At 40.4% G+C, this 26,344-nt stretch overlaps 1 protein-coding gene across 4 annotated transcripts in view; it reads left to right on the forward strand.

The window, feature by feature from the left end:
- The window catches only part of Csnk2a1 (casein kinase 2 alpha 1), a 46,448-nt gene that overhangs the window by 11,893 nt on the left and 8,211 nt on the right, over positions 1 to 26,344 (forward strand). For 2 of the 4 annotated variants that reach the window (XM_032904428.1, XM_032904429.1), the window contains exons 2-8: positions 11,196 to 11,405; positions 15,217 to 15,328; positions 17,902 to 18,003; positions 18,468 to 18,518; positions 19,411 to 19,470; positions 21,636 to 21,719; positions 24,042 to 24,152. In XM_032904428.1, coding sequence (XP_032760319.1) covers positions 11,305 to 11,405; positions 15,217 to 15,328; positions 17,902 to 18,003; positions 18,468 to 18,518; positions 19,411 to 19,470; positions 21,636 to 21,719; positions 24,042 to 24,152 — 621 coding nt within the window. In that variant the 5' untranslated portion in view covers positions 11,196 to 11,304. Of the gene's footprint in view, positions 1 to 1,893; positions 1,962 to 11,195; positions 11,406 to 15,216; positions 15,329 to 17,901; positions 18,004 to 18,467; positions 18,519 to 19,410; positions 19,471 to 21,635; positions 21,720 to 24,041; positions 24,153 to 26,344 lie in introns of all 4 variants that reach the window. The other 2 variants (XM_032904431.1, XM_032904430.1) reach the window with 2 other exon arrangements.

The raw sequence follows: 26,344 nt of genomic DNA on the forward strand, positions 1-26,344 counted from the left end.
AGTGCTGAGTTCTACTTTAGTTTTCTGTCCCTAGGCTCCAGAGAATGGTGGTCAATGGGATCAAATTTCACACTAAGACTCATTTTGCCTCTGCTGTCTGAACAGAAGATAAAATATACAGATAATGATTTTTCTGACCATCAGTTATGTCTTTAGGGTAACAGAATAACTTGGTTTCTTCTTCCTTTTTTTTTTCCACAAATGATTCACTTTGTTGGCAGACAGCCCATTGTGTCATTTATTTAACACTGATACTAAAATGCTAATATTCGCGTTTTACCATTTTTCATAAGTTTGTTTTATATTACAGATACTTCTGCGTTTTCTTTTCAAGCATTAATACCGTATATCTTTTAATTAGGACTAAGAGCAGAAGGCACATTTGTATGTTAGAATTGTAATCTAACGATAAATACCCTGTAGGGTCCCTCCGTCAGTAAGTTGTGTTATTGTGAACCTTTATGAAGTTAGGCCTTACTTTGTAGTCCTGACTGTCTTGTAGTCTTGCCATCATGCCCAACTTTAAAGTAATTTTTTTAGGGAGGTATCTGGGTATCATCCCAGATCCATATATAATTGTTCTATCACTGAGCTACATCTATAGCTTTATAAATATTATATCCTAAAATCAGACCCTTAGGACCAGAGAAAATTTGTTTTGAATAGGAAGTTTTCTTAGTTCAGTATTCAGTTGAAACTTTGAGATTTGAAGGTCAAAGAAATCCAGGGAACTCTCAAAATTTAGTTGTTGGTTTTATTAATCTTGTTTGTTTGAGACGGGGGGCGGGCGCCTCAGATAGCCCTGGCTATCTTGAAACTCACTCTGAATTCCAGGCTAACCTTGAAAAGAGATCCACCTACCTCTGCCACCCAAGTGCTGGAATTAAAGGAATGTAATGCCACACCTGGCCAAGCAAGCCCACTTCTTTCTTTCTAATTACATCCATCTGTTTACTATGAGGATGAGGGAGGCACATGAGCCCTGGTGGCTCTTTCCTTCCTCCATGTAGGTCCTGGAAGTCAAACTTGGGTGCATATGGTGCACATATATTCATGGAAACACTCATACAGAATAAAAATTGTTAAGAAAATATAATAAAGGGGTAGGTGTGGGGGTCCCAGCACAAAGGCAGAAGGAGGAGGAGCCCTTAGACTGCTATGTAGACTGTCCTGGTCTACATAGCAAGCTCCAGGACTGCAGAAAGACATCGTCATCGTAGTAATAAAAAATGGGGCTGGAGAGGTGGCTTAACAGTTAAGAACACTTGTCCTTCTAGAAAACCAACCTGGGTTTGAGTCCCAGCAGCCACAGGGTACCTCTAATTCCAGGGGCCCCAGTATCCTCTTCTGACATCTGAAGGCTCTAGGCACACATCCAGAAAAACACTCATTCAAATTAAGTAATTTTTTAAAAAATTATTTTAACAGGTGTGTGTGCCCATGCATACCCATGCATGACATAGCATTTTGTGAGGCTAGAGGATAACTAGTTTTCTTCCATGTATGTCCTGGGGATCAAACTCAGGTTTTCAGGCCTGACAGCAAGCTCCTTACCTGCTGAGTCATTTTGCTGCTCCCTCCCTTACTTAAATTATTTCTTAATTTGTGACAGGGTCTCGTGGAACTCATTGCTCACAAATTCACTATGTTGTTGATGGTGAGGTTTTTGGGTTTTTTTTGTTTTGTTTTAGTTTTAGTTATAGCCAGGTGTGGTGACCCACACTGGTGGGGTGAGCAGCACAGAGGTAGGTAGGTAGATCTCAGTTTGAGGCCAGCCTAGTCTATATAGTGATTTCCAAGATACTCAGGGGGTGACCCTGTCTCAAAAAGAAAATAAAAGCCTGATTATTTTCCTTTTGCCTGTGTGTGTGTATGTGCATCACATGCAGGCAGTGCCTGTCGAGGCCAGAAGAGGATGTTCAGATCCCTCCAGAACCAACATATGGTTGGGACCCTGACAGGTGGGTGCTGGGAACCGAACCCAGGTCCTCCTTATTTTAATTTCTCTGACTGTTTGTCTTTATGTCTCTGCTCTGTACCCAATGCATTCAATGTCCCCAAGGTCAAAAGAGGGCTTTGGATTCCCTGAAATTGGAGCTACAGATGGTTTCGAGTTGTTCTGTGAAATGCTATGATTGGAACCTGGGGTTTCTCTACCACTGAGCCATCATCTCTCCAGCCTGACCTTGAGCTTCTAATTTTCCTGCTTCCACCTCCAAGATACTATAGGTATAGGTAGGTCATTGAAACACATAGCAAACACGCAAACACACACACACACACACACACTCACACACACAGACACACACACTTCTTTTTTAACTATAAAGACCTTGTTTCTTGGGTCTCCGGAGGCTACCTTAAAATAAGTTAAAATGTGGTATTTATTTCTTCCCCTAGTCTTCTCCATCTTGACTCTCAGCGTGTGTAATGAACTTCATTTACCCATTAGACTCCCTACCTTACAAGACTTTGGCTTAAGTCAGAACAAGAGATTAATCTTCAGGGATTAACAAAGGGCTTGCAGCTTTCCTTGCTTGCTTGTTTCTCTGAGTCCTATTTTCTTTCCACTTTTAACTACAATTTTACCGTTTCCTAGTCAGAGGACCTAAGAGATACTACACAATGTGTCCAGCATATCTAAAGCTCCTGGACCACCCCTAGTGCCACTTTTTTTGCTATGTGGCAGGAATGCTTTTCAAGACAGGGTTTTTCTATGTAGCTCTGGCTTGGAACTAGCTCTGTAGCCCCGGCAGGCCTTAGACTCAACAGCTCACCTGCCTCTGCCTTGCGAGTGCACCACTATGCTGATCCAGTGTCACTTTTATACAGGGAAAAAGGCAAGCTTCTTCTGGCTGATTGATTTGCTTTTTCTGGAGGTATCTGTGTGCTAGGCAGGTACTTAACCAGTGAACTCTATCCCCATTTCTCATGCTTTGTTTGATGGGCAATAAACATTAATATTTAAATGGACTAAATAAAACTTTTGTGGTATAAAAACTAGTTTCATTTTTTCAAGTTCTGGTGTTATCTTTTGTTTTAAACACTAGAAAATTCTTCAACAAAAATGACATTAGTAGGAATATGTAACCCAGCTTTTGTAGTTATCGCACATTGGACCATTTCTAAGGTTCTTAGTTTTAGTGGAGTTTTCCTTTAATTTTATTTTATTGAAGAATCGGTTATACAGAGCCATGTAACTGGCTTTGGTGTGGTCAGACTTTATTTAGTAAGAAAGATTTTGAAAGGTTTTTCACAGATTTGTTTTAGGCTAAACTTCAGGCATTAAGACTTAGCAATGTCTTTTGGTTGTTTTAAGGCAGTGTCTTGTTTTATAGCTAGGTGGCCTCATTCTTAATGATCCTCCTTCCTCAGCCTACTGAGTGCTGGAATTAACAGGCATGCGCCCCCCGCCCCCAAAGTTATGTTTCAGAGTCAGGCTGAGTGAGGGCTTTGGATTGTAGATACAGTGCCATGGAATTGTTAGTTACTAAATGGTTGGGAAGGTGGTAATTTAGGATGATTCAGATGTCCTTAAGGTCTAATTTACTGCGCAGTGGTTATAAAAACTGGCCCTCCAGATAGCCAATACTCATGTGCTTTGTTAACTTCCAAATAAGCTCTTTTTAAAGTATGGACTGGGAACATAGGTCAGTGGGGTTAAGGGTGCTTGAAGCATGAAGACCTGAGTATGAGTCTCCAGCACTTACATAGAAAGCTAGGGGCATAAACTGGGCAGTGGGATTGCATACCTTTAATCACAGCAGTCAGGAGGTAAAGGTAGGTAGAGTTTGAAGTCAGTCTGGTCTACAGAGCTAGTTGAAAAACCAAAAAAGGGAGAGGGGCAAAAAAAAGAAAAGGCTGGAGGGCTAGAGAGATGGCTCATGGATTAAGAGCTCTTGCTGTTTGTTCTTCGACAGGACCTATGTGTGTCTTCCTCAGTTTAAAATTTGAAAGGTTATGTGAGACATGGTTCTTGACTTGAGAGAATTAAAGATCCAATAAGAAAATAGGATTTGAAGACTGAGTAGTAATGTGGAAGTTTGTGGCAGGTAGCAGAGAATTCCAGCTGGGCATGGTAGCATACACCTCAAATCCTGGCCTCAGGAAGCCAAGGCATGAATTTGGAAGTTAAAGCAGAAGGAAGATACAGAAATAAAAACCTGGAACTTCAAAAACCAATCAACTTGACTTTGAATCTTACTTTCTTTTGTAGTGGGTATTCTTTGGTTAGTCTGCTGAATTTCTTTAGGCTGTTTTGTTTTTTGTAGTTTAGAAAAGGTAGATTGAAGGTAATGTTTGCTTTATAGAACTGTTTGAGTTGGGCTGGTCAGGTGGCTCACTGGGCAGAGGTGCCTACTACTAAGTCTGATGACTTCTGTTTAGTATCTGGGACCTTTATGATAGGAGAGAACTAGCTCCCCACAAGTTGTCCTCTAACCTCCACACATGCACTGAGACATGTACACACACACACACACACACACACACACACACACACACACACATATACACACACACACATTTAATGGATATTAAGAAGAATTTCTAAGACAATTGGGTATTTAAAGCTGAGAACATCTTTTAGCTCTAGACTTCTGATTTCTAATTGCCCACTCAGAATTTCCATTTGAATGTCTTAAAGCCATTTTAAATTTACATCCAAAACCCATCTTGTGAATTTTTACCTATGCAGTAAATGGTACCAACAATGTATTCAAATAGAAATGAGTTACCTCCCATTTCATTTTCCTCTACCCAGAGCTGTTTGTTATGCAATCAGCTCTGTGCCAGAGGGTTTCCCAGCCGTCTGTGCTGCCTGTGCTGCTGCAGCCTAGGTTGAGCTGGGTTGGCCCTTCTCACTTAGGTATCATAACAGCCTCTGCCTCCTGAACCCTGCTCATTCTCAGTCTCTCTCTGCTTGAACTGTTTAGTGAACTCTCTCACCAGTCCACAGGTAAGTCTTTAAGCATTTAAGTTAGTTCATGCTTGATTAGCCTTGGGTTCTCCTGCCTTTACAGATTCAGCCAGTCATGGATTGAAAAACTGTGTTCAGAAAAACAAGTTAAATCTGTACTGAGCAGGGAGAGACTGTTACTGTCTAAACCATATATTCTAACAGCTTTTTATGTAGCATTTACATAGAACTGAGTATTATGTACATTAAACATTGTATTATAATCTGGGAATAGTTTAAAGTACACAGGTAACAAAAGAAAATTCTGGGTTTTTTTTTGTTTTGTTTTATTTTATTTTAAACATTAGCCCCTGCTAGTTTTGAACTATCAGTCCTGCTCCGCCTTCATAATTGCTGGGGTTATAGGTATATGCTAAGATACCTAACCCGATATCACTTTATAAGGACTTGGAGTTCCTTCAAAGTTTGGTATTTGCTGGTAGTTGATCCTGGAGCCAATGTTCTGCAGAAGCCCAAGGGAGAACAGTAATCCAAAACCTAATGTCACTTTTTAGAGTGGATTCCTATGTACATGAGGGTTAGCTATAAGAGGAAATATATGAAGAAACCAAACCAGTAGTTGAGAAACTTGGTCTGTTTTTGTTTCCTTTTGTTAGGTTTATGTAATATACATGTAGAAGTTACAGAGGTGCGAGTGAGAGGTGTTTGGGTGTTCAGATATAGATCATCTGGGTTTTCATGTCCTATTTACCACACCTCTGTTTTTTCAACTCTCTAAACCCCAATCGTTATCTGAATTTGCAGCACCACAATTCAAAAACCCATTTTACTCTGATACTCTAGAAAAGGCCAGCCATTGGAAGTTTATGTGGATGTCTTTTTTTTTTTTTGTGAGAGATGATTTGCTGACTTACAGACAGGATCATCCTCGCTATGTAGCATGGACTTATGATGGCCCTTAACTTGCCGTGATTTTTCTGCCTCGGCCTGCTAAGTGCTGGGATTACAGGCTTGTTCCTGCACCTGCTTAAAGCACTTCATTGGAGGCTATAAACAGTGAACTATTAGTCCTGTCTTGTCTTTGCCTCCTGTGTGCTGTGATTAAAGGTTTACAGTTTGGTTGTCCAGTTTGGAATGTGCTTCATTTCTTTTTTTTTTTTTTTTTAATTTATTTTTTTTTTATGTGCTTCATTTCTGTTGCTATGATAAAATATTCAAATGGGGGGTGCTGTAGAGATGGTCAGTGGTTAAGAATGCCTAGCACCAGGGGTTGGGGATTTAGCTGAGGGGTGGAGTGTGTGCCTGGCGAGCGCAAGGCCCTGGCGCAAGGGCTTTATTTCGGTCTCCAGTTTCGGAAAAAAAAAAAAAAAAAAAAAAAAGAAAGAAAGAAAGAATGCCTAGCACCCACATGGTGGCTTACAAACAACTCTAACTTAAGTTCCAGGGGAATTAGTGCCCTCCTGGCTAACTGGACACCCGCCATGCATGTGACGTGTGTGTGCACAGATGTACACACACACACACACACACACACACACACACACGTGTGTGTGTGTATATACAATATATATACTGTGGGCAAAATATAAATACACATAAATTTAAATGTGCTGTTTTTGTTGGATTTTCAAGACATGGTTTCTCTGTGTAGGCCTTGCTCTCTTAGAACTTGCTCTGTAAACCAGGCTGGCGGAGAACTCAAGAGTTCTGTCTACTTTTGTTTCCCGAGAGCTAGGTTAAAGACATGCACCTCAAAACATCTAAAAACAATGTTTATAAAGAAAATTCCAAAAAAGAACAAATTGGGTGAAATAGTTTGCTTTAGCTTATAGTTTGGGGTTATAGTGCATCACTCTGCGGGAGTCCCTGCAGCAGTCCCTGCAGCAGGAGTTTAAAGCAGTTAGTATATAAAGTCTTTTAAAGCACCTCACACAAGTCAGGACCCAGTGCCTAGGGAATGGTGTCCACAGTGTCTGTCGTAAGACATTTCTTCACAGACATGTCCATAGACCAACCCTGTGCAGATAGTCCTTTATTGAGACTCTTATCAAAGGACTCTAGGTTATGTGTTTGTGTGTATGTGTTTTGCCTGCATTAACGTCTGTGCGCACTGTGTGTGTGTGTGTGTGCAGTGTCCATGGAGAGAAAAGAACATTGAATACTCTGGAACAAGAGTTACAGGTGGTCAGGAATGTGGGTGTTGGGGACCAAACTCAGGTTCTCTGTTTGTAGGAGTAGTGAGTGCTGTCAATACTGAGCCATCTCTCTAGCTCCTTCAATCCCCTCCCTCTCTCCCTCTCTCCCTCCCTCCCTCCCTCCCTCCCTCCCTCCCTCCCTCCCTTCCTTCCTTCCTTCCTTCCTTCCTTCCTTCCTTCGGATTTATTTTATGAGTATGCATGGTAACCATGTAGCGAATGTCTGATGCTTGGAGCCATCCTTTCATTCTTAATTTTCTTAAAAAAAGACTTGTGTGAATGGAGGTCAGAGGACAGGCCATTTCTTCCATAGGTTTCAGGGATCCAGACCCAGGTTCTTAAGATCTGTTCTGACAGCACTTTTTCCTGCTGAGCCCTCTCCGTGGCCCTTGAAGCATAATTTTCTCAGTTCTTTTTTTTTTTTCTTCCCACGTGAAGAGGAGAGGAATAAAGGTCAGCCATGAGCAGGTGGAGGAAAGGGGGAGGGGAATGGGGAGAAAAGGGACAGGGACAAAGGGGAAGAGGGTAAGAGAGCAGAGCAAAGAGCAAGAGCAATTTTCTTAGCTCTTAATATATTCTAGATAACAATCCTTTGTTGGGTGATATTAAGAGTGGTGATGGGGGGTTGGGGATTTAGCTCAGTGGTAGAGCGCTTACCTAGCAAGCGCAAGGCCCTGGGTTTGGTCCCCAGCTCCGAGTGGTGATGGAGTTTGAGTTGATTTTATAATAGGTATGAGGTTGGGATTCAGTTTAATTCTTCTAAGTGTGAATGGATAAACCCACTATTTTAAACTTTTATTGGAGATGGTTTCAAAATTAAATGAGACAAAGATAAATAGTATGTGGCACCAAAATCGTAGATAAGCAGAATAGATGATACTCTGGAATAGACATTTCTTTGATTAAAGTGATAAAAATGGCCAATAAACACATAAAAGGGTAGGAATATCCCTAACCTTTAGGGAAGTGCAAATTGGAATCAACACTTGGGTGGCAGAAGTGGGAAGATTATAAATCCAAGGCCAACCTGGGCTGTATAGTGAATCCCATGTCAAAAACTCCATCCAGCAGTGGACTCTAAAGCCCACCCTGGGTGGAAGCAGCACACCCCTTTAATGCCAGCCCTTGGAAGACAGAGGCGGGGAGGTAATCTGGGAATTCCAGGCCAGCCTGGTCTGCAGTTTTAGGACAGCCAGAGTTTCAGAGAATCCCTGTCTCAGAAAACCAAAAGACCAAACAAAACAAAAAACCAACAGATTACCACAAGTCAATGGTTCTGAATTGCAAGTCAACAGTTGTGAATTGATGGCAAGGTTTCAAATACTACCGTACCCATGTGTATAGCAGTATTAGTCACGGTAGCTAAAATGCTGACTCAGATCAAATGTATGGGCCAACAGATGAGTAGATAAGCAAAGTATACTGCATAAATGCATAGAATATTATTCTCACTCAAAGAATGAAATTATAAGGCATGCTAGAGGGTGAAGCTTGTCATTGTACTAGAAAATAGACCAAATGTTGTGCAAATAGAGAAGTAAAGCTGGTTAGAAAATATGGGTGTTTATTTTCAATGGGCACACAATTTCTGTTTGGAAGTTTCTAGAAATAGGTAGTGAATTGATAGCTGCACAAGATTATAAATGTAACCAATGCTACTACTACGTTGTATACTTACACATGGCTAAAATGATACACTTGTACATTTTTATATTAAAAATGTCTGACAGTGTGTAAGATAAATGAAAAGAATACTGGTGTCCTAGTAGCTCAAGTTGCCCTTTTATGGTTTTGGTTTATTTTGTTTTGGTTTTTGATTTGGTTTGGTTGGTTTGCTTTTTTCTATTTTCAAGACAGAATTTCTCTAACAGCCTTGGCTGTCCTGGGATTCCCTTTGTAGACTAGGCTGCTCTGGAACTCACAGAGATCGACCTATGTTTTTGCCTCCCAAGTCCTGGGATTAAAAAAAGTCTTGTGCCACCACACCTAAGTGCCTTTGTAAAAAAAGATTTGTTTTATGTATATGAGTACACTGTGGCTGTCTTCAGACACACCAGAAGAGGGCATCGGATCCCATTACAGGTGGTTGTGAGCCACCATGTGGTTGCGGGGGTTTGAACTCAGGACCTCTGGGAGAGCAGTCAATAGCCACTGAGCCATCTCTCCAGCCCTTTAATTGCTTTTGTGTGGGTGTGGGTAAGTGGTGTGTGCTTTGCTTAACTTATATCTGTGTGTGCACCAGTACACATATTTGAGGGTGTACATGTATGTACAGTTGTTATGGTGGCCATAGAATAAATAACTTTGGGTGCTCTCTTAAGAATACATTCACAGGCTGGAGAGATGGCTCAGCGGTTAAGAACGACGACTGCTCTTCCAGAGGTCCTGAGTTCAATTCCCAGCAACCACATGGTGGCTCACAACCACCTGTAAAGAGATCCGATGCCCTCTTTTGGTGTATCTGAAGAAAGCTACAGTGTACTCACATATAATAATAAATAAAAAAATCTTAAAAAAAAAAAAAAAAAAGAATACATTCACCTCCTTTTTTTGAAACAGGATCTTGATTTGCCTGGTGCTCACTTTAGGGCTGAACTGGCTGGCAGCAGAGTCTCAGAAATTTTTAAAAACTTATTTATTTTCTGCGCACACACACACACACACGAACACACACAGGCACACACACACGAACACACCCTGTGGCTGTCTTGCTGGGATTTGAACTCAGGACCTCTGGAAGAGCAGTCAGTGTTTTTTAACCACTAAGCCGTCTCTCCAGCCCAAGTCTCAGAAATCTTGACTGTGTCTCCCCCAGCACTAGAATTACAGGCATAGACCACCACAAGTAGCTGTTGTTTTTTGTTTTCTTGTTTTTAACCAAGAATCCGGGAATTGAACTCAGGTCCTTGTAAAGTGCTTTACAGACTGAGCCATCCTTCCAGCCCCTACCCAATGTAATATTTTGTTGTATTTTCTCATTTATGAGTGTTCTCTTATGTATATGTATATACACATGTGGGCATACCTAGTTATTTCAGGAAAAAATATATATCCTAATGTATCAACTTCATACATTTTACATTAGTATAAATCTTTAATTTGCCTCTGTCTAGTTTTGTCAGTATTATTTATGTTGCATCTTCTTCTCTGTGACACAATAGTTAAGGGAAGTATGCTGTGTTGAGTTGTCGTGTCTCTTGCTTCCATTTTGGGTTTTGGTGTTTTGCTTTGTTTTGTCTTTTGGTTGTGTGCGATGGTGGTATTGTTTTGACCTTGGCTGGCCTGCATCCTATGTAGACCAGGCTGTCTCTTGAATGAAGTTAGGCATTATGAACCAGAAAACTACATATGTCTCTCTGAAGTTACCACATGGAAGACCCAGTGTATTTTCATTACATGGATCAGCAAGTGTTGTAGGAATTTCAGTGGAGGAAGACAAATGTCACGGAGGGTATTTGATTTGATAGCATGGTTATAGAAATGTACTGATTTTGCCTAGGCTGGCTTCTAATTTGATAAATAGTTAGGGCTAACCATGAATTTTCTACTTCTTCCTGCGCTTCATATGTGCTGGGCTCTTTTCTGAAGTTTTTTTTTTTTTTTTTTTTTTAGTTTGTTTGTTTTGTGACATGGTGTCCTGCTCAAGTTGGCCTCAAACTCTATATAGCTGATGTTGACCTAGAAATCCTGGGCCACCTTCTAAGTGCTAGGGTTACAGGTGTCTGCTGCCACACCCTATTAGCAGTTTTTATTAAGTTTGTTCCTATAGAAAGAAAGTACCAATTTCTGTTTTTAAATTTGAAGTCAAGTTTATCTTAATATTCTGTATAAACAGTGGCATTGCTATTGCATCTACTCAGTGCTATTTTTATCTTCTATGCTCTCTTAAAAAGAATATCCAAACATTACTTTCAGATTACAGGCTACTTTGCAGAGTTGATTAGGTTCAGTATCAGTTCTAGCACAGCTGGGATATTTCGGCACAATATTTGAGACCATTATTAGTAGTAAAATAGTTTTCTTGGCAATATACTTTGAAAAATAATTTTTTGTTTTTTTGTTTTTTCATTTTGTTTCTGCAGTGTGAAGAAAAAGGGTCTGAAACAAAGTCTTATCAACTTCTGCTTTTGAACACAGTAACTGCCAGATCTTCCAACATCACGTTCAGCTTTGTCCGTCAACCTGTCTGACATGTCGGGACCCGTGCCAAGCAGGGCCAGAGTTTACACAGATGTTAACACACACAGACCCCGAGAGTACTGGGACTATGAATCACATGTGGTGGAATGGGGGTAATTATTTCCATTTACTTTTCTGCTCACCCAAAGTGATAGACCTTGTAGATTTACTGACCGTGTCAGCAGGCCTTCCCTGAACTTCCAAAGCTCCAGGACAAGGGCAAGCTTGTGATTTGGCAGCCCAGCATACGTAGGCTGGCAGGTAGATCACAAGGGTGGGACTTGCCTGGGCTTCTGAGGTAAAGGCAAATGTGGTTCCTCAGCACTGAAAACAGGCGAGAGGCTGAATCACCAAACTCTCATCATATATAGCATTTTGGGGATCAGAGTTCTGTCCCATAGTGATAATAAAAGATGAGAAACAGGGGTTGGGGATTTAGCTCAGTGGTAGAGCGCTTGCCTAGGAAGCGCAAGGCCCTGGGTTCGGTCCCCAGCTCCGAAAAAAAGAACCAAAAAAAAAAGATGAGAAACAGGATTTACACCATCTATCCTTCCCATGTGTCCATCCTAGACCTGTGACGTGCATGGGAATGTACTCCAGTTGCATTCTCAAGAGCTGTTGTTTTCTACCAGATGAGAGTCTCGTTTGAATGTTTGCATTTCCTGTATGAAATGACATTTAATTTTTGTGATAAAAAGCATTTGATAGTTCAGTACAAAGTAAAGCAATTTAAAAATTGTTTTATATATATGCATACATACACACTGAATATAACTATATACATACAACTGACCACATTCTATAAATGTAGAAACCTGACATGAGCCACATGACCTTGAATTATAGATCAACCTGAGCCAGCAAACCGTGTTTCAAAAATAAATAAATAAAATGTTAACTTCCATAGACTATATTTTATATCTGACTCCATGTGACTTTCTATACTCCTAAGTGGTTAAAACTGTCCCTGAGTGTCTGTCATAGCACATGTTTTCCACTCTAGCATGCTGTGGTATTTAGCAGCAAGCAATTTTTCTGCATATATCTCTTGCCTTAGAGATACCTTCAAGAACCATGGTACAAACCAATAAATGTTTTCACTATTTGATAATCTTAACAGTTGTATAATGTCACAGACTTTGAACTCTAGGTATACCTATGTTTACTACAGAAGTCTTGAGAATCTTGTCTTCAAATCAAGTGGTTTACTCATAGCTCTGCTGAAATGGCACTAGACAGCCCTTTGAATGTTTGCATGGTGCTGTTTGCTTGTTTGTGTTAGTTTATAAGCTGTTGTATGAGAGAACTCAACAAATAGAAATATTTCGGATAATACTAATATTGTCCATTGTTCTTCATTTTTTCTTTTTTCTCCTTTTTAACTGCTTGAGAAAAATGAATGGCTGATAATGATACATACTGTATTATAAGAAGAAATAGAATTTAGCTCCCTATTACTTAGCATTAAGCCGAGGGCCTTATAGATTGTAGGCAGATACTCAACTGCAGGGTTATATCTCCAGTCTCCCAGACTGCCCTCAAATTTGCTGTCTGGCCCAGGATGACATTGAACTTACAGTATTCCTGCCTCCACTCTCCAGAGCTGGGATTGCAGGTAGACACCAGCATACTCAGGTTATATATGGCTCAGGGATTCATGCATGGTAGAATATTTTAACTAAGCTACCTCTCAGTCTTGTTTTTCATTTTATTTTATTTCATGGAATGTGTGTTAAAATTATTACACGTTTTTTATTTGCGAGGAGTCTGCATGTGCCACATTTGGGAGATGGTTCTTTCTGTGTATTGTATGGGACCGGAGAGTTGAGCTCAGGTCTTCTATAGCAAGGGCCTTTACCTTCCTAGCCATCTTACAGCCTGTATTTATTTTAAAATTTACTTATTTGATATATATGCATATTTTGCCTGGTGTCCTCAGAGATCAGGAGAGGGGGGTGGGTTCCCTAGAACTGAAGTTTACAGGTGGTTATAAGCCAGCATGTGGATGCTGGGTCTTCCCTAAGAACAAGTTGCTCTTAACCAGTAAGTCATCTTTCCAGCTCCATTTTCTTGGGGGGGGGGGGGAAGATAAATTTTGACAGATTCTCATGTTCTTAGGATGAACTTAAACTTCTGATCATCTTGCTTTTACCTCCCAAGGACTAGGATTTGTTACTAAAGGCATGTGCCACCAGCCCCACTTTAGTTTTATTTTGAGATTAACATTTTTGTAAGCTTAATAGGCTGACTTTGAATTTATTCTGTATCCTAGGCAAACTCTAAATTTGTTATACTCCTGCCTCAGCCTCCCAAATATCTGGGAATAGGTGTGTACTATTATATTTAGTAGAATTACTAGTTGCCTTACTGGTTTGTTGTTGTTTGCTTGCTTGTTTTTATACTGAGCCTTCATTTTGTAGCCCAGGCTAGCCTCAGATTTGCTATTCCACTTCCTGAGCCTCTTTAGTCCCGGGATTACATTTGTGAACCCCTGCAACCAGCCAGGCCTTTAAAGGAACAATGTTTATTGTTAATTAGAGCAAAAGCCTCTAAGTAAGCATCAGGGGAAGAGGGAAAGTATTAACACACCTTGTTATTTACTCTGCCTATAAGCTCTAATGTTTTTATTTACTACTACCACTACTACTACTACTACTACTACTACTACTACTACTACTACTACTACTACTACTACTATGTGTACACTGTTGCTGTCTTCAGACACACCAGAAGAGGGCATCAGATGGTTGTGAGCCACCATGTGGTTGCTGGGAATTGAACTCAGGACCTCTGGAAGAGTAGTTAGTGCTCTTAGCCGCTGAGCCATCTCTTCAGGCCCTCTAATGTTCTTATTATTTAATAAAATGTAGGTAAAAGCAGGACCCCTATGGTTCACTATTTCTAATATGGCTGCAAGCTTTATTACATATCAGATCTTGTCCTGAAGGACAAGTGAGAATACATACATACATACATACATACATACATACATACATACATACATACATACATGGAAGCAATTTTGTAGAAAAAGGCCTGATAAGAAAGGGCTGCTTCCAGGTATATCTGTAATACTCTTACATCTTTGTTGAGTTCTATTAAGTGCCAACAGTGGACTGGGTAGTATGAAGCAAGATTACATACAGATCTGTTATTGAAGAGGAAGTAGCATGCTGTTGGAAACAAACATACTAAATCCCAATACAAGTTATGTGCACAGTGCCATTAGTACATAACAGTTTGAGATTTAAAAATAAATTTGAGGGGTTGGGGATTTAGCTCAATGGTAGAGCGCTTAAGCGCAAGGCCCTGGGTTCGGTTCCCAGCTCCGAAAAAAAGAAAAGAAAAAAAATAAAAATAAATTTGAGAAAGCTTAATAATAATAGTGATTGTTGTTGTTATTAATATTAATGCTTTTTGAGACAGGATCTCATACAGCCTAGGCTAGCTCTGAGCTTTGTAGCTGAGGATAGCTTAGAGCTTCTGATACATACCTACTTAATGCTAGGAATATAGATGTGTATCATCATGTCTGGTTTACATGATTCTGGGGATTGAACCTAGGGCCATGTATATGGTGCCAATTGAGCCATAGCCTCAAATTTTTCTGGATTTTTTTTGGGGGGGGGGTTAATGTAGCATTTGGAATACCTCTTGTGTTACATCTGTTACCCTGTATGTCTCTTTTTCTCTCCCTGCATCGTGTGTGTTTTCCTTTTTCTCTTTTTTTCAGAGTCATCTGTAGCCCAGGCAGTCAATAAGCTTTCTATAAACAGACCAGGATGACCTTAAATGTAGATCTTCCTGTGTTCACTTACAAGGCTGGAATTACAAGCATGTACCACCATGTCTGACAAAAATACAGTTTTAGAAAATTGAAAATTTGGTATTTTGAAATCATTGTCATTTTGTTTTTATCTCTAGAAATCAAGATGACTACCAGCTTGTTCGAAAATTAGGCAGGGGCAAATACAGTGAAGTGTTTGAAGCCATCAACATCACAAATAATGAAAAAGTTGTTGTTAAAATTCTCAAGGTGAGTATAAGAAGAGAAACAATGTCGTTATTTGGAATGTAGAGTATATACACATAGATGCCTTATACATGTCACGTAAATATTTTTGTTTCCGTAGTTTAGCTTGCCCATTATATTGTGTGAAGTCAGTAGAGCACCTGATCTAGCTTTACAGATTAAACCTACAGCAGGAGAAGAGATAGTTGGAATGTGGTCAGAGAGGGGAGTAAAAGCGCAGACTCCTATTCCCAAGTTTGCAGTGTCCGTGTCCTGTGCTTTTGTTATCAATAAGCAAACCATTTTCTCTGCTTTGTAAGGATAAGAAAGGCAAGCAGATGACATTAGTGTGGGTAATGCGTCACCACCTGAACTTCATCCATGTGGATAGTTGGGGTTAGACAGACCTGGAAGTGCGTGCCTTGTCAGAAAGAGGAACTGCCCTGAGCATGTGTGCGGTGGTAGAAGGCTTGCTTAGAGTGTGGAGATCTTGGGTTTGATTCTTAGGGCTACGAGAAAGGAAAAACAGACAAAATAACAGATTGGAAATTAGTCAGAAAAATGCTTTCTATGCAAGTCTGAGGACCTGGTTTCAGATCCCAAGTAACCACCTAAAAAGCCAGACATAACAGTATGCACCTGTAATTTCAGTACTGGGGATGTAGAGACCGGAGTGTGCCTGGGACTTGGTGGCCAGGCAGGCTAATCAGGAGACTTCAGGTTTAATGAGAGACCTTATCTCAAAAGGTGGAGGACTAGCATAGTGGTAGTCCATCAGGTAAAGATGCTTGCAGCCAAGAATGACAACCTCAGTTTAGTCTCCTTAAGTTATGCTTTGATCTCCATGCGTATGCCATGGGATTTATTGAAAAGTAAATAAATGTTATGTTATGACAATATTATGGAGAAGCAATTAAGATGTCCAGTATTGACCTAGCTTTTACATTTCACGCACACAAATACATACACATGCACCTATACACACCCTCCCCTACAAAAGGAGGCAGTTGCTTCTTAGCTGCAGGTGACTAGTGTCATGTTAACAGTGCAATCTAGTGTCTCTTGATGCTTTCTTTTGCAAAGAGAATCTAGAAACCCATATTTGCATTCTGATATTTTAAAATGTTGACTGTAGAATGAAGAGATGACTCAGTGGTTGAGAACAGTAGCTGCTCTTTGGAGAACCTGGCTTTGATTTTTGATTCCTAGCCACGTGGCAGCTCATAACCATCTTGAACTCTAGTCTTAGAGGATCCGATGTCCTCTTCTGGCCTCTGAGGATATCAGGCACACATGCACAAATGTGCATGCAGGCAAAACCCACGTACATGCATACATGCAAATTTTAAAATAAACAAATTTTTGCTCAAGGTTTGAAATATCATACAAGTCCTATTTATCCAGCGGGCTATCAGTGTGCAACTTCCATTAGTAGTTGTTTCCATGCACTGGCTGCTGAGCACACTGTCCTAGAGACTCACCTCATAGTTCTTAGCACAGAGCTGTCTGTCGTCGCTACTGAGAAACACCTTCCTTGTCTCAAAATTTTTTAATGGTAGTCCACAGGCAAAACAAAAATGTGCAATAGTTCTAGCTATTAACCATTTTAAAAGACATTACATTCCTCTAAATTACATTCAGGAGGCAAAGCAGGAACATTGGTATGAATTAGAAGCTACCTGGTCGGGGTTGGGGATTTAGCTCAGTGGTAGAGCACTTGCCTAGGAAGCGCAAGGCCCTGGGTTCGGTCCCCAGCTCCGAAAAAAAAAAAAAAAAAAGAAACTACCTGGTCTATAGGAAGACTTTACAGGAAGGAGTGAAGAATACCCATTCTTTTCCCCTAATATATTAAAAGCTTTATTTTAACATTATTTACTTATTTTGTGACTCTAGAAATAAGACAGTTTCTCAAGAGTCAATTTTCTATCTCACAGACTCAGGGAATGAATCTCAGTTCAGCAGTGTTAATAGCAAGTGTCTTTATATGCTGAGCCATCTCTCTGGCCCCACTGAAATTTTGTTTTATTTTGTAACAGAGCCCTAGATGTCCTGGACTTCATTTGTAAACCAGGCTAGCCTCAAACTCACAGACATCACCTGCTTCTGCCTCATGAGTGCTGGGATTAAAGGTTGTGCCCCTCCGTGTCCAGCCCAAAAGATTGCCTTTTTTTTAAAGATTTATTTATTTATTTTATGTATATGAGTACACTGTAGCTGGAGTAGAAATCTTCTTTAGTGCCTACAGAATGCCTGACAGTGCTAGAAGAAGGGATCCTGAGAAATCTGTGACCCACCTACCCACCCTTCCTTCCTTCCTTCCATATTTATTTATTTTATGGATGTAAATTAATCCATACCAGAAGACGACATTGGATTCTGTTACAGATGGTTGCGAGCCATTATGTTATTACTGGGAATTGAACTCAGGACCTCTGGAAGAGCAGTCAGTGCTCTTAACCACTGAGCCATCCCTCCAACCCCCCATATTTTCTTTATTCAGGAAGCTTATATAGAAGTTTTTTTTGTGTGTTATTGTAACTGTGAGATGCACTAGGAAATACTTTTTTCTGATACAGTTTTACTGTTTACTATTTCAGCCAGTAAAAAAGAAGAAAATTAAGCGTGAAATAAAGATTTTGGAGAATTTAAGAGGTGGGCCCAACATCATCACACTTGCAGACATTGTGAAAGACCCTGTGGTAAGTACAATGATTTTAGCAAGGCCCATCAGGGATCCAGTGGTGTTCAGCCCAAAGCACAACTGACCTGTCATCACCATTTAATGTTTTAAAGTGTTCTAAATCAATTACACATTGAACCAGCTTAGGTATGTACACACATTCATGCACATAGATGCATGCACAAAGTCTGTTACTCCTAGAAGACTGATAACACTAAAAGCCAACTGTGTTATCCCAGTTTGCAAACCGAAGCCTAGTGCCAGTAGGAGAAAGGTATATGGTTGGGCCACCTGGAGCGTTGTGAGATTTCAGCTGTTTGGAGAGTTTTTCTTCAAAATCCTTCCAAAAAATAAGTGTGCTAACGATCAGAGTGACAAGGTTCTTAGTACTGCAGCAAGGGCTGTCACATCCCTTACACAACACTCTAGCTGAGAACTAAAGCCACCAGGGCTGCTACTAACGTGTTTCCTTTCTCCCCCTAGTCTCGAACCCCTGCCTTGGTTTTTGAACATGTAAACAACACAGACTTCAAGGTATTGTTCATAACCATTTAAAACTGCTGGATTTTTAGATCACATAGAGAGTCTTGGGGATGCCAGTATAAAAAGAGCTTGCTTTTTACTTGTTTTTATTAGTGCTAAAGTAGTGTCTGCTTTCCCTGTCTAGATATTTACATCTTACCACATTTACCACTCATTTATCAGGTTCTGCTGGTGTTTAGACTAGTGAAGGTACAGTACATGTCGACTTTAGGGAACCATGTTCAAGAAAGAATATATTGTTTCTATAATACAAGGAATAGCATATTCCTTAAGATCCTTAGGAACGTCAAACTGCTACTCTTTTTCCTTACACTTGTGCTATTGGATATGGGACCCAAGTCTTAAGAGTTTAAAGTGGGGGTTGGGGATTTAGCTCAGTGGTAGAGTGCTTGCCTAGCAACCGTAAGGCCCTGGGTTCGGTCCCCAGCTCCGAAAAAAAGAAAAAGGAAAAAAAGAAAAAAAAAAAAAAAAAAAGAGTTTAAAGTGCCTGGCAACTCAGCTATCATTGAGCTGTACTCCATTTCTCTATGATATCGATTATTAGAAAAGATAATGGGAAAAGGTCATGTAAGATTTTGCTATAACACAAACATGTACAATATATATCTTTGAATGCAGATCCTCAGGTGGATCTTATTTGAACAGTTCTCTATTCTGGTATGGTATTCAAGAATGGAATACCTTAAGTACACATTTATAGTGTTTGACATGTAAAGGTGAAGCCGTAAAGTCTTTTGGAAGTGAATTTTTGGAGTAGAAGTAGAGAAAAACAAATCTTGGGACCGTGGTCAATGAACCAGTCCTTAGGCGAAATTATTTAGGGCCAGGAAGTTTTCATCTCAGCTTTGTTTTATAGCTGAACTATTTTATTTTCCTTTAACAGCAATTGTACCAGACGTTAACAGACTATGACATTCGATTTTACATGTATGAAATTCTGAAAGTGAGTAATTAAATATTAAATATTTAAGTATTAAATATTTTTAAATTGATCTTTTCTTTAGAAGGTTATTTGATGGTAGAGAATCCCGGGGGATTAACTTTGTAATGTGTGTTGAAAGCAAGTGGTTTCAACAATAGTTTAAAATGTTTTTAGTATTAGACTCTTGGGTAAAATCTCTGTTACGAAGTAGGGTGCAATAGAACTGTAATTAGAACATATAGGTGTTGTTCGACAAGGCCCTACTCTGAAGCAAGGCTGGCCTACCACTCAGAAGTCAGTCCTGCCCACGGCCTATCTTGTTGATCTTTGTTTCCCAGCCTCTCAGATTCTGGACCCGTCACACCCAGCTTTAGAATACCTGTTTTTGTTGTAGTTTTTATTCTGTGATGCATGTCAAACAGATACTTCAGCAGTTACCTGCATCCCCAGCCCTAGAATGCCTTAAAGCAGAGTGGAAATGATAGTTGAAAACAGCTTTTTTTTACACACTGGCTGCCGATTTACTTAGGTTTCAACAAATGACACTGGCCTTGAGATAAAGAACTTACTGTAATCCCAGTACGAGGACTTTCACATGTTCAAGGCCATCCTGGGCTACAGTGGTTGTCAAGAAACAAACAAATGGGTTTTTAAAAAAAGATTCTTAGCTGGTAGCTAAGGTGGCTTTTACCTTTAATCCCAGCACTTAGGAGGCAGAGACCAACTTGGTCTTAAAGCAAGTTCCAGGACAGCCACAGTTACACAGAGAAACCCTGAGCCAAGAAAATAAAAAGAAAGACTCTTGAATTCAGCCCTCAGAGGGTCATTGTTGTAAGGATTGTAAATTTCTTCTTAGAGATTACTGACTACAAGTGTACTTTGATTTCTAAAGTGGGATCACAAGTCATCTCACCATTCAATAGTTTCAGGATTAACTTTATAAGGTGGGGAGATGCTTAGAATTGGATAGTTTGTGATAATCATAGGCTAATACCACAATAGCTTATTTAATTTAAAGCCTCAAAAGAAAGCTGGACATGTTCGTACATGCTGTTAATCCCAGCACTTGGGAGGCACATACTGGCTTTTTAAACAGTCTGGTCTACATAGTGAGGTCTAGGCCATCTAGAATCATATAGTGAAACACTGAATCTGGTGCCCCCTCCAGCAGCATCAAAAGATTATACCTGTACAGACATTGTTCGTCTTTTGGCTCGTGTGGAAAGCAGGATGTGTAGGTGTAAACATGTTTGTCCAGCCCTACAAGCTAGAAATCCAGGCTGTCCTTCAGGAAGGACAAGAACTTAGCTAATGGCATTGGTTGACAAACTCAAAGGTGTGTTGTTCCAGTTCCTTAATTTCAGCTTACAAACTATTTAGATTTGATAGATAGACGTAGATCAGGAGCTGGCAAATTTCTTTTTCTTCTTCTTTTTATTTATTTATTTATTATATATAAGTACACTGTAGCTGTCTTCAGACACACCAGAAGAGGGCATCAGATCTCATTACAGATGGTTGTGAGCCACCATGTGGTTGCTGGGAATTGAACTCAGGACCTCTGGAAGAGCAGTCAGTGTTCTTAACCACTGAGCCACCTCTCCAGCCTGGCAAATTTCTTTATAGGGCCGAAGTCTTTGTCCTACTGTTCATCTCAGCTGGTATAGCAAGAAAACAACCATGGAGTGTACACATATAGGCATGGTGGTGTGCAGATGAAATATTCATATAAGCAGACAGTTGGTTATTCCCCCTCTGCTACTAAAGAAATACCTGTCTTTAAGTAAAATGTTGGTAGGCTAAATTTTCTTTTGAGGGGAACGTGTAGAGATAATCAAGGTTCTGGATCAGAAGTTATGCAGTTATACTTTCTGAAGAGAAAGGATGCTCAGATAAATGAAGAGCAGTACCACACCTAGAATCTTCAGCTCTCAGGAGGCTGAAGTTTAGGGTAGCCTGGGCTACAACATTGCAAAACCCTGTCTTTGAGAGGGGGGAAAAGATTTTGTGATTTGGGTCTCAGAGCCCTGAGTGTGTTTGACTATGTGAACTAGTTCTCAAGGAATAGATGAGAGTGACTGCTCTACCTAATTCTCGGGATTGTTGTGAGGCTAGAAGGAAAACTGACATAGAAAGTAAACATCTAAAAACAGTAACTCATGCAAGTGAATCTTCCTTTCTTACAGGCCCTGGATTATTGTCACAGCATGGGGATTATGCACAGAGACGTGAAACCGCATAATGTCATGATTGATCATGAGCACAGAAAGGTAAAGTGATAGACATCAAACTCTTATACACTTGATGCAGTTAGTACATCTCCATAGTATATGCAGCGCAGGCATGCTTAGCTATAATGTCCAGATTTTTTTCTTAAAAATAATCATTTTTTAAAATGATTTTTTATTATTTTAAAAATGATTTTTATTATTTTATTATTTTTTATTATTGCGTCAAAGGAAAAGTGGGAGTGTGTATATGAATGAGTGTGGACACGTGCAGGTGCACAGAAATCAGATGAATACTTTGGTGTTATGATTTCTTTCTACCATGTGAGTCCTAGGGCTTGACCTGAGCTCATTAGGCTTTGTGTAACACTTCCTAAACCATCTTGGCAACCCAAGTCTTACTATGTTTTTCAGGCTATTCAGTTCTTTAAGTTGCCCAAGCCTACCTCTCACACAGTGATTACTGTTGTGCTTGTTGTGGATTTAGTGACTTATTCAGTTAATACGCTTTCTGTGACATATACCACATAATAGGGGTTTTGAGGCTGGAGGTAGGAGTGAACAAAGTAGATAAAAGTGTTTGTCTGAGTCATTCATTCATGGAAGCCTCCTTGAGAGGCTTAACCGAGAGATTGCTCTGAGTTCAAGGCTAGCTTGGTCTACGTTGTGAGACAGACCTTGTTTCAGAGACATATTGGAAAGGGAAGGATGGAGGGGTCAGGAAGAAGGCGGTGACAGCAACAGGAGATACTACAGTTTTAACTAAGGGGCATGCTGTAGTTGCTGTGATGAAAATCATGACTAAAAGCAACTCAGAGAGGAAGGGTTTATTTCAGCTTACAGTTTCACAACACTCCATCACTGAGGGAACCTGGAGGGCAGGAGCTGATGCAGAGGCCACGAACAGTGCTGCTTGCTGGACTGCTTGCTCATCAAGAGTGCACTACAGGCTTGCCGATCTGCTAGTCTGGTTGGGGCTTTTTCTCAATTGAGGTTTCTTCTTCCCAAATGACTGTAGCTTGTGTCAAGTTGAAATGAAACTAGCCAACACAGCATAGAATGATATTCTGTGGGGTTCCAATAGAAAATGACACTTCTGGGAGTACTGCAGTGGACATAGCTGTGCGATGCCAGAACAAACATATACCAAGAAGAAAAAGAATTTTTCTGTCTGAGTAAGCTAATAATTAATTCTACATTAGACACTAGCAGAGTGTCCTCTAATTCGATCCAGCTTTAGCACTTCCTCCCTAGACATAGCAGAATCCTTCAACTGCCCCTTCTTCCCTGTTAAATGCTTGCAGCAAGCCCCAGGGTTTTCCATCTATGCTTCTGAACAACTGCTATAGCTTGACTTCGCACAATCCTCTGGTTCAGTTAATTTGCTAGAACTTTTAGAACTTAGGTAAATAGATTTACTGGTTTGTTCAGAGTCTTACAAGTGACAACATGGGAGTTGCTGAGGGTAAGGCTTGTGGGGAGTTGTGTTGTTTCCATGCTATGTCCTAACAGGCTGCTTTCTAGGAACTGCCACAGAGCTGTCTAGAAGCTCCTTGAACTCCCCTGTCGTTTTTGTTGCATAAATGTAAAGTGTGAACAGCCAATTAGCAATGTGGTAGGCTCAGTGGGAGAACAAACAAGACTAGACTCTTCACATTCTTCCTTCGTGTGATATAAAAGTCCCATTTGAAAAGGTTATCTTCATATATGGTCTGTGCCAAAACAGATTTTCATATAAGTTTCTCTGATCTAGTTTAGAAAAGAGAACTCACTTTCTATTGTTTAATGGGTAAATGAGTACCTAGCTAGAGTTTTGTTCTCTAAGGCCTATCCTAGGCCAGACACTAAGGCTGGGAATAGAAGTCAGTGCCTAGGAACCTAAGGTCAATAGCAGCGCATACAGAAAAAAGACATAACTTTACCCAAAAGCATGTTTATCATTTTAGGAACTTACAAAGTCTGCATTGTGAACATTCATGAGTCAGAAACCATGGATGAAAAAACACTATTATTTATCAAAATCATAATCTCCCAATATGGCATGGTGGAACAGCAACATGGATAAAGTTGAGATAGAAAGAAAAAGAACTGAGGTCAGACAGAGGAAGAGAACCTGAAAGTCATAGGTTATACATAGACCTTTTCTCTTAAGGTGGTGAGCAGGAGCTGTGCAGAGTGATAGCATGTACTCTGACCATGTGTCAAAAAATGAGGATGTGATGATACTGTGAGGTGCTGGCAAGGATGTGGGCATGAGCACCTGACAGAGGATGCCTCCTCAGGAGCAGTCCAGTGTTGGAATGGCAGCAGTTCAGAGAAGCTCTAGTTACATGTCACTTGTTCTCTCTTTTTTCCCTCTTTCAGCTTCGGCTAATAGATTGGGGTTTAGCAGAGTTTTACCATCCTGGCCAAGAGTATAATGTCCGAGTTGCTTCCCGATATTTCAAAGGTCCAGAGCTACTTGTAGATTATCAGGTAAGAAGAGAATGTAAGTACAGTATTATTCATGTGCTTATTTTGCACATAATTTGTAGAAATATCAGTTTGTGCTTTGAGTAAGACATTTGTCCGAAGCTGTCATTTTTTGGGCAAGATGTAAGCTACATGAGCTGTTTTTTTGTGTGTGCTAGTGTTTAAGGTTCTAAATTTACCTAAAGCAGAACCAAATGATACCCAGAGATTATCTTGATGCGTAAGATATGTACACACTTAATCCAGCTTCTAGGAGACAGGTTCGAGGCCAGCCTGGGCTACATGAGATTCTTATAAAAAGAAAGAAGCACCTCTTATATGTCTCTTCAGCTCAAATATAAAGAGTAGCCCACCTACCCACACACATTCCAGTTGTATCACAGATACCCTGGCACTCTGAAGGGTGATACAGGAGGATTACCACAAGTTTGAGACCTGCCTTGTGTGGTAGAGTATAAGACTCTGTCCTAAAAAGTGAAAAGTGGTAGGTGGGACAGATGCCTCATAAGTTAAAAGCACTTGTTGTTCCTGTAGAGGCACTGGGTATAGTTCCTAGCACCTACATGGTGGCTCACAGTGGGCTACTTCTGTCCTCTGCAGACACCCAGTATTATGCAATACACATACAGACACAGAGGCCAAACATTCACACATACAATTAAATCTTCAGATTTTTTTAGATTTATTCAATTTTATATGTGCGAGTACTTTGCTCAGTTTGTCTTGAGTATCACATTTGTGCCTGGTGCTCGAGGAGGTAAAAATAGGGTATTGGATTCCTCGAAACTTCAGTTACAGATCTTTACATGCTGCTGTGTGGGTGCTTGAACTCTGACCTGGATTTCTAGAAGAGCAGTCAGTGCTCTTAACTGCTAAGCCATTTCTCCAACCCCCAAATAGATGTTTGTTTGTTTGTTTGTTTTTATTGAATAAAAAGATTTACTCAGTGTTCTCAAAGAGTTAACCAAATAGGGTAACCAAATAGGAGATCCTTGAATTTCTTCAAATAGTAAAATTGTAGGGTTTTCTTCTGCAAGGGACAAAAGCAATTCATAGTACTGTTTACAGTTTGCTTTAAAGCTGAGTTGAGGAAGATAGGTAGTGGCCTCAAATTACTGTCCTTTGCAACTGACTGCAACAGATGCATAGGTCCACAGCCAAACATGGGACAGAGCTTGGAGACTCGTATGGGAGAGAGTTGGGGGGAAGGATTAAGGGCCCTGGAAGGGATAGGAACTTCACAGGAAAACCAACATCGGCTAACCTGAACCCTTGGGGCTCTCAGAGACTGAACCACTAACCAAAGAGCATACGTAGGCTGAAACTTGTCCTCCCACACATATGTAGGGAATGTGCAGTTTGATCTTCTTGTGGGTCTCCTAACAATTGGAGCAGGTGCTATCTAAAGCTGTCACCTGTTTGTGGATCCCATTCTCCCAACGGGATCCCTGACTGGCCTCAGTGGGAGAGAATGTGCCTAGTCCTGCAGAGGCTTGGTGCGCCAGGGTGTGGGGATACCCACGGGGGTGCCGGGGAACCTCCACTTTCTCATTGGAGTAGGGGAGGGGGAGGGACTGTGTGAGAGGCAGAAGGGAGGATAGATTGGGATATTACGTGAATAAACAAATTAATGGGGGGAAAACTGAGTTGAGGGGCTGAATTAGCTCAAAAGTTAAGAGCACATACTTGTAGGTCTAGTTTATGTTCTCATAGCCACCTGTAATTCCAGCTCCAGGCAATCTAAAGCCTTTCTGGATTTGTTTTGGCAGGGGGTACTTTATTTTCACTCACATGCACATGTCACACTCACTCCCTGTCCTAAACACAAATACACATTGAAAAAAATCTTAGGGAGAAATAAAACAGGATTCAAATTAGGGCTGGCCATGTAGCCTAATGGTCAGCCAATTGCGGAGTATGCACAAGGCTCGAAGTTCCATCTCTTCTATTAACGAAAAGCCAAATAAGCCAATAGGTGAAAGAAGTGTGTTATTGGTGTATAACTATGAGCAAAGTTATTTTCAGGGTTTTTTTTTTTTTTTTTTTTTTAATGTCTATTTTGGGGAGGAGCTCTTAACCAGCTCAGCAGTTAAGAGCACTGACTGCTCTTCCAGAGGTCCTGAGTTCAATTCCCAGCAACCACATGGTGGCTCATTATCATCTGTAATGGAATCTGAAGCCCTCTTCTGGTGTGT

The sequence above is a fragment of the Rattus rattus genome, chromosome 5, assembly GCF_011064425.1.
Source record: "Rattus rattus isolate New Zealand chromosome 5, Rrattus_CSIRO_v1, whole genome shotgun sequence".
In the NCBI taxonomy this organism is placed as follows: Eukaryota; Metazoa; Chordata; class Mammalia; order Rodentia; family Muridae; genus Rattus; species Rattus rattus.